The sequence below is a fragment of the Pocillopora verrucosa genome, chromosome 3 (assembly GCF_036669915.1).
Source record: "Pocillopora verrucosa isolate sample1 chromosome 3, ASM3666991v2, whole genome shotgun sequence".
Taxonomy (NCBI): domain Eukaryota; kingdom Metazoa; phylum Cnidaria; class Anthozoa; order Scleractinia; family Pocilloporidae; genus Pocillopora; species Pocillopora verrucosa.
The window spans coordinates 14,312,469-14,327,628 of NC_089314.1; the positions used below are offsets into that span (position 1 = coordinate 14,312,469).

The following is a 15,160-nucleotide window of genomic DNA, read 5'->3' on the forward strand; positions in this document are numbered from 1 at the left end:
ATTTAAAGTTGTTTTCAAGAAACTTGAATAAAGTTGAACACGATAAACTGAGGAAAATCAAATTCCTGCTTGAATTAGGAACTAACCGTAATCGAGTATTCTACCAAACGCTATTTCATCGGGAGAACCGATTTGATAATAATTTAACCGTGACTATAACTTCCTTTCTACGATACCAAACAAATGTTGATGTTGTTTTCTAGTTTGGTGATCAAAAATTTAATGAATACTGAGCTGCTTGTTTCCTTTTTTTTCAGTATTTGGAGTTTCATTCGGTTTTGAGGATATCCGAGTATGAAGGATGATTTTCGTTTTCCAGCCTAAGAGTTTCCACCTTCTCTATTTCTCTGCGGTTTGAAATATCGGCATGCTGGGGCTGCTGTATCTTTCGAGATAAAATATCCCATTGTTTGACTTTGAAAATAGAGGAAAACCAACGAAAAAATGTTTAGCTTACTGCCTGGTAGTGAAGTTGTTCTGAAAGACCCAACTGAAATTACTGGTTAATTCGAATTGCGTTTTTGGGCCCGCGTGATTATCAGAGATTTACAATTCGTGATATGTTATGTATGCCACATCAAGTGAATAATTATAAGTTCGGCATAGTAATTCAAAGGCACCTGTCACCACAACACCTAGAACTGCGTTAATTAAGAGAGTTGTGGTTTTAGCTTCCATGCATGCAATGGCATTGAACTTGTAGTAAATGCACCAAGACGCTGAAATATAGACGCCGTGGGAATGAATGGAGGTAAGCATAATATATTGACAGTCGAAAGCCAATATTTTTCGTAGAGTTTTAGTGCTTTATCTGTGGCGTTTGATTATGTTTTTGCAGCTAACTTTAATTTTTAAAAACTTCGGAAATGATGTGTAGTCATATTTTTTCTTGATGGAAAATAGGAAGCCAGAATTCAGATAGATCTTTCAATAAAGTTGAAGACAAAACGGGGGAATTAACATTCGACCAGAGGGGAAATAAAATCCTGGTAAAACTGTTTTTGATAAGAAACCAGGCGCCGTAAAAAATGCATTAATTCAATTATTTTAATCCGAGTTTCCTTTCCATCTATCACCTTGAAGGATTAGTCTATCCTCATTTGACAAATGTCGCTTCAAAGTTCGACAACGTTTGCACAATTGTCGTTTGAAATCACTTGGATGTATTTTTTTTCTGGGGATTGGCAAAACATCTTCCTCTTACTAGTAAGTTATGTCGGTTTTGCCTTTCAGATTGACATGCAATGAAAAATCTATTAGGTAATTCAATTTAGAGGTTTGTCTTGTGAACGTCCTGTTTATTGGTCCTTGGATAAGAAACAAACAGCGATGGCTAAAGGTGGTCCTCTGTCAACAGAGCGTAGATGCAATTCATCAAAAAAATTCGATTTAACGTGAATGCTGAGGGCCGACATTTTTAGATCAAACGCCATTGAAATCATTCATTCTGTCTTGGAGTTATTTGAGGTTTCCATTACGTTTTGCTTTTAGATCAATGAATAAAATGAAAAGAAAAGAGGTGGTAATCGTAGTGTCAACTTTAAAAGTAGAGCGTCATAAAAAATAGTTATTGCTGCGATGTTAATGAGTCGCTATAACGTGGTCTTGCGGTGCGGTGAATATCTCGCAAAAATTCTGAATTGGCTTTTGTGAAGAACAAGATACAGGAGCAAAGAGATGTATCGACTTTTAAAGGAACATTTCGTTGTTCTTACTTTCCCAACTATTTTATTTTACTTTTCCCTTCTGCTTTTTTTGTTAATGTTTCGACAAACATCGGTCTGTTGAAGACATCATCTTGGTAAATGTTATGAGACAAAGCATTTCATAGAACACATATTGTAAAATATGTTTAAGAAGGAACTAAAAAATTATTTATTTTATATTATATTTCAGTCAATCTGGTTTATTATGAAGACAATTATGCCGTAAGGCTTTAGAAAGTCATCGGCACTTTGGCCACGGCCGCAAATAAATGAACGCCTCGCGTTGCGAACAAGATGACATGTTCCGTATAATTCCGAAGTGAATTTGAAATGGGCCTCGGATTAATAAGTAAACGTGTATATTCTTTTGATTAACAAATTATTGTAATATGCAATTAGTCGACGGAAAATGAAGCAGAGAATTGAATACAGAGTTCAAATTCCAATTACTTAGTAACGAGAATAGGTATCTCTCGGTCTTAATGGACTCGAAGGAAATTTGAGAGCTCATAGAATGGGAAAAAATGATTCTAATAGGCACTCTTGTGTTTCAGAACTGCAACGCAACTGCTTTGGCCACCCGACGCTTCGCGCCCGAAAACATAAATTATGTATACCTCACAAAGTCAGTGAAAGTTGTTAATATTCATACAAAGGCAAAAATCATCAAATTCAAGCTTCACCAAAACGGCTCAATTTAAACAGGGAAAGCCATTATAGGCACAAACTAGGGTATCTGACAAAACGGAAGTGCCCGTTTGAACGTTACATCGAGCAGGTCGAAGCTTTCCAATGGCCTTTCACCTGCGCTATACAAAGCCAGGATCTCGTTACATTGTGGCGGTTAGTGGGCTATCCGCGTTTCCCCGCTGTGTGGAGCTTTTTGTTTATATTTTTGGTAATTTTGCATTTTGTGTGCTTTCGCAGGAACTTTGATGCAAGAGTAGAACCTCCAGCGATTTGGTGGACTCTTCGTTGACCTGAAAGGTATCTGAAGCTTTTATTGTAATGGTTTGGATAGAATTTCTCGAAATGTCAGCTTTACGTTAGGTTCTTCACACAAAAACCAAAGGGTTTGGTATTTTAAACGGATTTGGTATTTGTTATTTCAAGTCCCTTGTATGACGAGATGGCGGTATCGACTGATGTATGTATGAGTAATATATGATGTACGTCAATTCATAGATCTGAGATAACCTTTCAGGTTACTAGTGTTTTTGTTGGCGTTTTTTACTCGAACCGTTGAAAGGAAGGGATGAATAGAAGTTGTCGTTCAAAAACTGCATCAGAATTTAATGAAAATGGAAATTGACCGGAATTGTAAACCAGAATCATCCCCAAAATATTCTGTGAGTTTAATCGTTTGTCGAATCAAATGTCCGATTTGAAACAAGTAGGTCTTACTTCAGAGGTCAGGAAATTAAAAACTTTACGTGGAGATTGTTTTTGAGAAGAAAAAATATCTCAAATTTGGAAGTTGGAAAAATTATGATCCGCCGTTATTAGTGGCAGTGGTAAAATGAATACAGATCGCCTGCAAGGTATTTTGTGTAAATAAAGCGAGGACCTGCCATTTTGATTTATTCGTGCTAGATGGAATAAATTACTTGAGTTCAATTTATGTTGACTGAAAATATTGACGGAACGTGGCGCACGTTTGGAAATGGGTAATGTAAGACATACATGTCTCCTCTGTAGAACTTTTTAAAATAAGAAACATAGTATGTCGTGCGGGTTCAAAATATTCAAACGAAGGTCGTACCCGAGCTATTTTTTAAGGTTTTGGCCATCAATATCATGCGGTAATGAATGTATGTTTCTTATGGCTAATGAAAGGTTTCAAAGCGTCGTTAGGTTGGGATAATAGATTGACTGTAGTACTGAATATTCAACAGTGAGAGAATTCTCGTTCTACATATGAGAATCTGTTTGAAAAGGTTGGTCGACCTCAAGGGTTCCAAGGCGGATGTAAAATTCCCAACGTAGACTTGTTCCTTAGTATTTGACTACTGCAGCCGCGTTTCCCGTAAATAAACGTAAAATGGTGAAAGTACTCTCAAAACATTTATAATGATAAATTTATGGGTTTCTTCATTGTTTCTAACTTATTCCACGGCTTCGGAGCGTTAATTGCTTCATTTTAATATCAAGTGTAAAGAAATATAATTGCGAATGTAATGCTGAAGGTGGTAAAAAATATACTCGTGATAGGGCTGTTCGACGGCAACCTTCGAAACCAACGGTAGGTTTCAACCACATTCTACGTCTTACAATGGCCAACATTTCGCTTTGTAGCTGCGTTGTTGATAATGAACGGGAACTCGAGACTTCCTTTTGAAGATTTTTTGACCCTTCACTATAATTACAGATGGTTGCGAAAATTTATAACATCTTATTACTACCAACCCACGCAATCTTTGCAGATAACTTGCTCGCTTTCGTGACTGCGATCTGTGTTTGATGGATATCTTGGTCCATCCTGCATTTAGTGCTACTGTCGTGGTTCGGAATTTCATTTTTGTTCATCTGCCTCTTTGAACTGTTATAGTGCCGAGTTGCCAAGAAAATATGTCGTTTAGTTCTCTTCTGTTGCTTCTAGAATTATGAAATAACCAACTTTGGACAGGGAGGAATTTTGAAACACCTACGATCGTGTAGACCTGTGGGTTGAAATCAACCTTTGGTTAGAGGCGACTCGCTTTTTCTTATAAAAGATCTTATTAGTGTACATCTTAAATTGTACTTAATTATGGAAAAAGTAAAGCACTTTCAACGAAATGCTTAGTCTTGATTAATCTTTGCGAAGTCGGTGATTCTGATTTTACCCGTCTTAAATTTTTCCAATCTCGGCGACCAGCCCATCCTTTTATTTCTTTGTGTCGCATGCTTATTGGAAACTAATTCGTTTAATGGAATATGAAGAGCCCATGTAAAACGGTTCTTCGAGCAATTCTCTAAGGTCCATGCATATTCAGCGATGTGTGAACTGTAGGGGTTCATCTTTCTCCATTAAACAGAATGATGTGAATCAAGATCGTTTAATTTTTTCCTCTTTTGTAAACAAACATTTTTCGACAGAACAAGATATCCATGTTGTTCTATTTACTCTCAAATTAGAACTATAACCATCGATCCCAAATTTAAAACATTTAAAAAACATGTAATTATAACTCCTATTCAACTATGAATATTGCATCTCCGTTAGCTTTTGCGGGGGAGGCTTCGCGAGAAAAGATTAATGAAACAATTCAATTTCATGAGCCATAGCTTTGTTTACATAATTTTAAAATTACAAAAGATCAAACGCTAATGAAAGTCACTCTGCGTAAAGTTTGCAATTTTATTTTGTAAGATCAACACAAGTCATTTAATGCTAAATGTAACGTTCGAAAATTAATTATGTGGGAGTAGTTTGGGAACAACGATTGATTAATAGAAGCTTAAACAGACAATAAATTATTTTAACGTACCGTACTTTAACTTTTCCTTGAAGGTATAACAACACAGGTGCTGTAGCAAAACCTGAAAACAACCCCGGTGGCATGAGATGTCACTGAAGAATGGTGACAGGCTGTCATGATGAAGGAGTAGTCCAAGCGAACAAAAGAACTTTGTCAAAACTGTGGAATGCATGCAAATATGGTGATATAAAAACAGTTCAAAAACTAGCCGTAAAAAGGGTCGGTGCAAACGCAAAAGCTCATGGCATGGCTCTCATACACATAGCCGCGCGATATGGAAACCCAGATACTGTCAGGTATCTCCTCTCTTTGGGTGCTAATGCCCATTCAGTGGACGAAGAAGGTTGGACTGCTCTACACTGGGCGAGCGCAGGTGGGCATGTTACTGTTATGCAGCTTCTGTTGGTGGATGGTATTGACCCCGACGTGAAAACAAATTCCGGTGCTACACCCTTGCATTTGGCTGCCTCCAACGGCCACGAGAAGGCGGTGAACCTTCTCTTGACCTTCGGTGGTAACGGAAACGCATTGGACGGAAATGGAAGGACTGCAATGTTTTTGGCAAGCCGTGGTGGTCATGTCCCTGTTATCGAAGTTCTTCTTAAACATGGAATCAAATCTAACATCCCACCCAAAAACGGTCCTACACCAGTACATACTGCTGCACGAAACGGTCATTTCAAGGCTGTTGACTTTCTAATTTCCTGTGGGGCAGATATTGATGTTGTGGACAAGGATGGGTGGAACGCGCTACACTCTGCCTGTCAAAACGGTCACGTTGAAGTGGTAGAGACACTGCTAAAAAGTGGTATGGAGGCGGACACCAGAATCAACGGAGGCTGCACTCCCTTGATGATTGCAAGCTGTCACGGGCATCCAGATGTAGTCGATTTTCTTATCTCTAAAGGAGCTGATTCAAACTCCTCTGACAAATGTGGATGGACTGCTTTGCATTTTGCCAGCCTGGGTGGCCATATATCTGTTATTCGAGCGCTGCTTAAAACAGGAGTAGATGTCAACATTCGAACAGTTCAGGGAACTATTCCAATTCATATTGCAGCGCGTTACGGCCAGCCCGAAGTAGTAAAGTATCTCATGCGTAAGGGGGCTGACCTAACAGCTACTGACAAAGATAACTGGACTATATTACATTACGCCACTCAAGGTGGTCGCCTTCCCTTCCATGTCATGGAATCAATTTCAAATCAAGGTCTTGATGTAAATGCCAAGTCAGTCTTAGGAATAACTCCGTTACACATTGCGGCTAGACATGGCCTTCCAGAGTACGTAGATTTTCTTTCAACTCAAAATTCAGACATCTTAGCTCGAGACAATCAGGGGTGGACTGCTTTGCATCATGCCTGCAAGGGTGGTGAGCTTTCAGTTGTCGAGAAATTGTTTAACAAGGGAATTGACCCAAACGTCGGAACAAATTCTGGTTTGATGCCCATTGGTATTGCAGCATTGCGCGGAAATCAGGATTGTATTAAGTATTTACTCTCAAAGGGGGCTGATCTAAATGTTGTGGATAACGAAGGAATGACTGTCCTTCACTTTGCCAGTCAAGGAGGGCAAACGGATTTGATCGAAACTTTATTAAGCTACGGATTGGAACCAAACGTTGTAGCTGAGAGGGACCTGGTCCCTATTCATTCCGCAGCATTCAACGGCCACGCAAGTGCCTTAAACCTACTTGTTTCTAAAGGAGCAAATCTTAAGGCTGTTGACGACCAAGGTTGGAACGCGTTACACTTTGCTTGTCAAAATGGGCATACTATCGCAATAGAAACAATACTCGAGCTTGGCTTGGATACCAGTGAAAAAACAACGGACGGGAGAACATCTCTTAGTATTGCTACGATCCACGATCACCCAGAAGCAGTAAGATTACTTCTCTCGAAGGGAGCTGACGAGCACATTACCGACAACGACGGGTGGAATGCATTGCACATCGCAAGTCATCATGGTCACGTGACTATTCTTGAACTGCTATTGGAGCTTGGTGTGGAGGTGGACTGCACGACCAGAGACAATTTAACCCCCCTTCTTCTTGCTGCTAAGAGCGGACAAACTGAAGTGATTGCTCCATTATTGTCGCATGCGGCCAATGTAGAAGCTTCTGATAACCAAGAAAGGAAGGCATTGCATTTAGCAAGCCTCGAGGGTCACGTAAAGATCGTGGAAATCCTACTGGAAAGTGGGGTGGATCCCAACCAGAAAACGCAACAAGGCGTCACCGCTATGCATTGTGCTGGGTTAAAAGGGCATAATGACGTCATTGACTGCTTATTAGAAAGGGGTGGTAACATTTACGAAGTTGACAATGAGGGATGGAATACTCTTCATTACGCTTGTCGTGGAGGCCACAAAAAGGTAATCGAACGAATGAAAAAGCTTGGCATGCAGTTAAACTGCCAAGCGGGAGACGGTTCAGTTCCCCTACATATCGCCTCCCGCTACAGTCACCCGGAGTTAGTAAGTTTCCTTCTGACGCATGGAGCTGACACGCATGCTGTGGACAAGAATGGATGGAATGCCTTACATCATTCTGCTACCAAGGACGGGACAGTGGCAGTCGCTGATGCTCTCCTCAAACAAGGGGTAGAGATGATTGTGAAGCGCACTCATGATGGAGACACAGCAATGGGGATTGCTGAAAAAGAGGGCAATAAAGATGTACAACAGTTCCTTAATAGCTTCGTGTCTAACCATTTGGGTATTTCAAGTGACGAGGATAGAAAACATGCAAACTATTGCATCATTCTGTGAGTGAGAAGATTCCCTCGGCTGTAACTTAACCAGTCATCTAACTCTACTTCAATTCCGACAGCCCGGTTCATTGGCATTGCAAACTATTGCGTACCGAAACGATTTTTCTCAAGGTTTGTAGGGGAACACTGATTTATTAGTAATTTTTGTTCGTATGAACTCTAGCAAATTTCTTATTGTATTTCACCTATGACAATTGTTAAGTCAAGGATTTCTAATCGTGCACCATGAAAGTACGTCGCCCAAAATTAGTGAACTTTACCATATTTGAAACTCAAGAGCTTCATAGCTCAAATAAAATCGGACTAACCTCACTCTCAGTTGGGTTGGTCGCAATGAAGAGGGCTTCTGTAGTGAACCTAAAGAACACTGAAATGTGTTCAAATTACGAATAACCTCAAATTCTATCTTTTTTTATTTAGGTACCATAGAGCATGAATTTACCTATTATGGTAAAACTTTGACTATCTTGCTGTGGCCTTTTAACGAATTTAAATATTTCCTACGTAATTTTTAAAAGGAATTCAAAGTTTAAATGTGTTTACATGGTAATGTGAGTGAAAATGGATGTAGTGGTTTTTTAATTACATGTTTAATATGTCGATCTCTATATAACTATTCTCGAAAGAATTTGGAAGTTCAGTAAGAGTCTTGGGAAAAACACAAGAGGCCATTCCTTGGCTATCTAGATATTAGTGTCATTTAATGAGACTTGGAAAACTGTTCGTCAGCCTCGTTCTGTAGCAAAGGCAAACCTCCTAAGCGAACCAAAGCTGGAATTAAAACACAGTGCCAATCTCACAATAAATGCAACCTATCTAACAATTTGCTTTATTAATCAAGATACCGTGATGTACATGCAGGGATAGTACATTCACATCAAAAATACTCGGTAGCTGTCGTTAGTGATCTCTCAATATTAGTAATTAACCGCACCAAATTCTTTAGGTCTCTTTTGTTATTCAGATAGATGTAAGGAAGGGTGGTCTGATTTTGAAGACTAGTTTAGGGTACTTTAAATTCTATTGCTAGCCTTATAGTCTTATGTATGCGATGCAAAACCAATCTGTTAGGAACCGTAAGAGAATGAAGCTGAGAGGCTGAAACCGCAGACAGGCCTTATTCCAAAGGTAATTTTCCCAAGTTATCTTCGGACTCAGGATTTTTGAATATGTTATGAAGATCTCGCTTATCGTTCGAATGTATTATCGGAGAATGAAAGATCCTACATGGAATGTCGACATACAACAATTTCGCGAGATTAGACGGGTTATCTCTTTCTTCGAAAACTGCAATGATTTCCCAACAACTTTGGAATATACCCTTCGGAGTAGGGCCAAGAGATGTGTTGATTCTCATGTATTAATCCTCCGTCTCTTGATTGAGTCCTTATGACTACTTGTTATATTAGCAATCTGCTAAAAGTAAAAAGTATTTTACACGTGATGTTGAAGGCCTCTCTAAGGCCCATGAACCTAAGATTATTACACAAGTTTTGCTCAGATATAATATAATTTATAGAAGAGCCATGATTACTGAAAAGAGTTGTGTTTGTGCTAAAAGAAAAAAATGAAATTGTAATGTGATTTTACTCATGACAATCTTTGTCTTTGTTGAAATTATTCATTCCCTTGTCTTCCTTTTTCCAAATATAAACGAGATATAAATTAGTTTGGAGGACATAAAGGAAAACCTTTTCATTATGGACGATCACGTTCAATGTGCACTTTATTTTAAAGTTTCGTAAAGGCACCGTTAACATTAGAAACTCATGAGTGAGAGTGACTAAATCATGATTGGAAACAGTTTTGCATCTTATTGGTTGGGAGACTGGCTCGAGTTTCCCCACTGGAGTTATTTTGAAATGATAGGTAAATGAGTTTGTGTTTGATACATGGTAGTAACTTTGAAATGTATTTTGCCAAATTGTTTTGTATGCACTTGATTTTAGTCCTCAGCCTTGCAAAAGATCGGAAATATTTAAATAATTTTGAAACTACACTAAATCAGAAAAAATTTGATAAGGGAAATGATGTAAAATTATGTTATAGGGGAAATATTTTAAAGGAGATTAAGTCATAGGAATTTCTGGCGAATGCATGTGAAATGCATTGGCTTGTGATCGTTTGCATGTAAAGAATAGCCAAACTAGATTAACCCCTCCTCGCTAAGTAACCTTTGTTCAGAGTCACGTTCGGACTCACGTAAGTGGAGTGTGCACTCAAGCCAAATGGCCCATCCAGCCGGAACTTATCCCAATTTGAATGGAATGGACGTTTTGCTACCCCCTCTCCTCCTGGATGGGACACTAATCTATCACAGGTTACCCCAGGTATTTCGTAAGATTTTCATGACAGTTCACCTACACCCTATTAAACGCGTGGGTGGAGACAGGCTCTGTGGTAATAAAGTGTTTTGTCCAAGATTACATCACAATGACCCAGCTAGGTTTCCAAACCGGACCTCTCAACCCGGAGTCCAGCACTTTAACTGTTTAGCCACTGCGTCTCTATACAGACTTGGATGTCTCCACTCTTCGGAACTTCGGAAGGGGTGAAATTTCATATCTTTTTATCATGTGAAAACTGGCATAAGAATGGGGGCGACATCTACAGATGATTTCGAAGGCCTCAATTTGACAGAGCTGATAGAATTTTAGTCCCGTTTGGAATAACCTAACGCGCATGAAATTGAAAAAGACATATACGCTCACAAACTCATGCTTGTTTTGTCCACCAGTAATCATGGATGGACGACTTAAATGTATATTGCATGAAGGTTAAATTGTGGTAAAATTCTGACTGTTGCAAGTCTAAACAGGGAAAATGAGAAGTTAAGAGGGAGGTAAATCTCTTTGCATTCACGTGAAACAAAACAAATAGAGAAAGCGAATGCCAGGACAGAACCTGGTGAATATTCGGCAGCTTTTATCTCTAAATGGCCGCTGCATGTTATGTAAATCCAGTGCGTTCCTTTCATTACGGTCGAAAGGTAAATGAAAAGTTCCCCCTAGGAAAGAGTTTATCGGCGTTTATCGAGAGCAATCTTGATTAAAAAATAAAACACTCCTTCAACTTCTTTGTTGGACCTAAGGACGACTGAGTCTAAAATTGGCATAAAATTAAAATAAGCCGCTATGATTTACGCTTTGGTATGAAAGACAATATTCATATTCTTATTGAAAAATTTGCATTTCCCCTTCGGTGAATCTTTTTAAGTTCTTATGACATGTTATTCCACCTGCTCTTTGGCTGAGGCTAAAGACTTTCCTGTAATCGAAGCCAAGGGCTGTATGTAGCCATTTGAATATTCAACGTCACGTTACAGTCATATGCCGGCGGTGGATCTATTCTTCAGATATTATTGAAAGCAGTGCTGAGGAGGTAGGGAAATTATTGAGGCTGCAGTTTACAGCTTGTCATCATAATGTTTGGACTTAAGTCGGTCCAAAAACGTCTGTGTCGGAAAAATTGTAATTTTGGTAACATAGGTAAACTGTAACGTTTGTAGCATAATTACTTTATTTTAAACCAAGATGTGTCAAGACATTCTAAGTATTAGTCGAGCTCAACTATTACATATAAGACAAGCAAATGTCGATAGAGTAAGACTGTTAATTCTGTAATGTATCAGATGTTAGAAATTTATCCCTGTTGGCTTTAATGAAATCAATTAAGCTTCACAATTCCACCCGTTAATATTACTCTTGTCAGTCCGTTTGTTTACATCTCAGTAAAAAATACGACAAACCCATGTTTTGCGTTGGCGGAGATGCAAAATGGCCTAGGGCAATCAGCGGATCTAGATTGAGGAATTTCCCAATTTCAAATCCTTCCCTCTCTCCACTATTTGAAGTGGTTGCCCAGGTAGTATCAAGTTTAAATCCCTCGCTGGGCGTTGAAAATAGCCAACACGTTTGCCTCCCACAAGGTGAGTTTTCGGTCTCATTTATCCTTTTTTCGATGTGTTTACAATGTTCTCAATTAGCTCTAAGGTACTAAACACATCCGCAGTAAACAAGAGCTGTTATTGTTTTCCTATTTAAAGCATAAAGCTCTTGGAAAGTATGGCTTAGTTTACAACTTGTTTGGCTTTTCAAAATGTGGATTCATGGATTAAAAATAAACAGATATTGTATTATCCTGTGGGAAAAAGCCAAAATTTACTGTAGTAACTTTGAAATGCATATTGAACTGATAAATGATTTTCAGGTCTTAAAGGATCATGAAAGACATCTTAGTTTTTCGAAGCTAGGTTAACTAAAGAAACATATGAGGACGTTTACTGATATTTTTGGAATGTGCTTCCAGATTGGCTTATGAGGCATGAAGAAAAGCGACTCGTAAAGCTAATGGCAGCATTGGAGTTAGAAAGCATCTCGTGTAATTAGTCGCAAATCATTTAAAAGAATAAGCGACATCCTGAAGAAAACGTGATGTTAGTCCTTTTTATGCGGCTTCACGAAAAAGAATAAGCGACATCCTGAAGAAAACGCGATGTTAGTCCTTTTTAAAAAAACAGAACATTAAACAAGTAGATAAACAAACCATTAAGTGAAATTTCATGATGTGAGCTCCAAGCAGAGCTGAACACCTGGTGATAATTTTAGTTACCGGTGATAGCAGGGTTGAAGAATTAGTGCTTTGAATATTGCGCCCTTATCAAAAAAGTAGCATCTGTTAAGGAGAGCGTTTTGTTTAAGCAGAAAGTTGCTTTTAATCAGTTTCTCGCATAGAAAACATAATATAAAAGTGTAGTTTGATCGTCCAGGTGAGTGTAGTCCTGAGAAGGACTATTGTCAGTAGTGGTGGCTGACGTTTCGACAACTCGAGCGATAGTCATCTTCAGAGTCAAGTGAATAGTTGTTGTCAGTCGAATGTACTTAGTCTGCTTTGTATAAACTGATTGGTCAGTTTTGCCGTGATGTCATTGGCTGTAAGACTCAAGTGGAGTAGGTCGGTCGTGATTGGTCGGTCTCGATCCATTAGTAAAGTAGATCGTTTTGTTCGGTTCGTTAGTAATGTTAATGTCGTGGATGAGTCGTTTGTATGGAGCCGGTAGTGGTTGACTCCTGTTGAGGGAAGTCTGTTCCAAGTTAGTAAACCAGCTCTCCAGAGTCAGTCGTTGAAAGTAGTTGGTGTTGTAGGTTAGGCATTGCGCAGAGTCCCAGCCAATAGTGTGGTTCGTAAGTCGGTGATGTTTCCTCGTCGCTCGTTTGTGTTCAGTCAGTCTAGTTGTGAGGTTTCTGCCAGTCTCACCGATGTGAGAGGCGTGGCAGTCAGAGCAATTGATCTTATAAACTGCTCCCTGTCCGTTCCTTGGTTCGTCTTTGTCTTTAACGTAAGTCAGTAACTGACGTAGTGTGGTTATGGGTTTGTGAGCGACGCGGATATTGAATGTTTGAAGGATGCGCGAGATGTTTTCAGATATGCCCTTTATGTACAGTATGGTCGCTGTAGTCATAGGAGTGCTGATAACTCTATCTCATGTGATTTTAAGTTGCTGTGCATTTTTCAACACTGTTCATGCGAATGTTTGTTTTCTATAAGAGAAAGCAGTCCGGCATCGCGCCTATCTTCCCCCTTCCCTCTTCCCATTAGGGTGCACATCGCAAGCGTCAGGGTTGAGAAAAGGTTATTGATTTAGCGCGGAAAAAAGTCCGGTACTTATGAAACTTACGATGCTTATCTGTTATAAACAGTCGAGTTACTGGAAATGCCATCAGCACATCAGGTTGTGGAACAGAACGACGGCGACACTGCAGAGCTGTGCATTGAACGCCTGTTAACAAAACTCTCTGAAGTGGAAATTGTAATGACGGCTCACGAAAGACGAGCTAACCAGATGAGGAAAGAACGAGATGCAGCAAATGCAACGAAAGAAAGGCTGCAGAAAGAAATAACTAAGATGAAAAGTATCCTTTTGAGAAATAAATGGAGCTCTGCAGTTCAAGATGTCGGAATCATCGAAGAACAAGAGAATGCAGACGGGAGTTTCGAAGGAGGTATACCAATCAATCTATAATTTTAAGTTTGGTCTTCTTTGAGGTTAGCTCGTCAGAATTGGTTATGTTCAGCTCCTCAAACATGTGTCAATGAACGTCCTCCTTTCAGTTCTTTCCGAGCTTTTCTGATTAAATAAGCTGCTGCTCTGTGATTCATCAGGGCAGCTAATGAAGCCTTGTTTGACCTAAAGATGGAAACAACTATTAACGTGGAACTTTATTGTATACCTAATGATTTCTAGTCTATTTTCTCCCAGGCAAACCAGAAGACATGAATTATGACCTCGCCATGAAGCGAAGACGTCGAGGTAGTCTCCCGGTGGCCTCGATGCGACGAAGAGGCTCCGCAGACCATCACAAAGATTTGCGAAAATTGCTTGACAAGCGAAGCGATGAGTTGTTACAGCAACGACAGCAATATAGGATCTTTGAAAACAGGTTTAAACAAGAAGAGCTTAGGTGCAGAAGGTTGGAGCAAGACACGGAGCGCTTGAAACAACTCCTGGTGGATTTGCTATCCATTCATAGCAGATATCATCGCTCGTATATGTTTCCGTGTAGCAAAGTTACAGGAGTTGTGATCAGTGTGTTAATTGCCTTAACTATAATTGGAATAATTGTGTTTCACATAAATGAAATTAGGTTTTAGCAGAGTCTACCGCAAGGTAACGTTTCCAATTCTTTTTCATGTTTCCCACTACCTAAAACTGAGCGGCTTTTAGAAAAATGTGATTAGGAGGAATTTTTTGAGGAATTTCTTGCTCTTCGTCTCTCAAAAAATTCTTTTAATTTTCCAAGTAGTTTGTCATCCCCATATTATATGATTTGATAAGCCTCAAATTAAGACAGGTTTAGATTAAATTTCCAAGTTATAGCATGATTATCCCTAAAAGATGCAAAAAAGTGTTTCCCTACTTTTTCACGCACATTAAACCACTGGTATGATTCTGAAAGGTTTTGCTACATTTTCAAAGAAGCCACAACCCACCCTAGTGATTAGAGAAGGGCGAAGAAAGGGTTTGAAGGTTATTTTCATCATAATATTCGAATTATATCCTGTTAACAGTGCGTGGTATAGTAAGTTTTTGCACGCAAATGGTGGCTTCCCAACCTCTTCAGTAGTAGATGCTCAGTGGGTGAATCAGTTTTGCTGTGATTACGACTTAGATATCGGTGATATTACATTTTATATGGCCATGTACCAGTATTAGTGCTTTTTT

General features: G+C 39.2%; 2 protein-coding genes across 5 annotated transcripts in view; both read left to right on the forward strand.

Moving 5' to 3' along the window:
- The first annotated feature begins 578 nt into the window (after nucleotides 1–578).
- LOC131773307 (serine/threonine-protein phosphatase 6 regulatory ankyrin repeat subunit B-like) lies at nucleotides 579–9,631 on the forward strand. Of its 3 annotated transcripts, none has more exons than XM_059089300.2 (3): nucleotides 579–751; nucleotides 2,634–2,693; nucleotides 5,200–9,631. In XM_059089300.2, exon 3 carries the CDS (start codon nucleotides 5,267–5,269, stop codon nucleotides 7,934–7,936), a length of 2,670 nt encoding a protein of 889 aa, XP_058945283.1. In that variant the 5' UTR covers nucleotides 579–751; nucleotides 2,634–2,693; nucleotides 5,200–5,266; the 3' UTR covers nucleotides 7,937–9,631. The 3 variants fall into 3 exon arrangements, with proteins under 3 accessions (XP_058945283.1, XP_058945285.1, XP_058945284.1); XM_059089302.2 differs by lacking the exon at nucleotides 579–751 and adding an exon at nucleotides 1,077–1,206; XM_059089301.2 differs by lacking the exon at nucleotides 579–751 and adding an exon at nucleotides 2,378–2,549.
- Nucleotides 9,632–11,095: 1,464 nt separating this feature from the next.
- LOC131773305 (uncharacterized) overlaps nucleotides 11,096–15,160 on the forward strand; it is a 4,221-nt gene continuing 156 nt past the window's right edge. The window contains exons 1-3 of one of the 2 annotated variants that reach the window (XM_059089299.2): nucleotides 11,096–11,319; nucleotides 13,638–13,940; nucleotides 14,198–15,160. The exon at nucleotides 14,198–15,160 is cut by the window's right edge and continues 156 nt beyond it. In XM_059089299.2, the coding sequence (XP_058945282.2) occupies nucleotides 13,652–13,940; nucleotides 14,198–14,589 (681 nt within the window). In that variant the 5' untranslated portion in view covers nucleotides 11,096–11,319; nucleotides 13,638–13,651 and the 3' untranslated portion in view covers nucleotides 14,590–15,160. Of the gene's footprint in view, nucleotides 11,320–11,708; nucleotides 11,867–13,637; nucleotides 13,941–14,197 lie in introns of those variants that run through there. The other variant, XM_059089298.2, reaches the window with a different exon arrangement.

Excerpts from the sequence above, each read along its gene's own strand:
- LOC131773307 (XM_059089300.2), top strand. The coding sequence starts at position 5,267 with ATGGTGACAGGCTGTCATGATGAAGGAGTAGTCCAAGCGAACAAAAGA.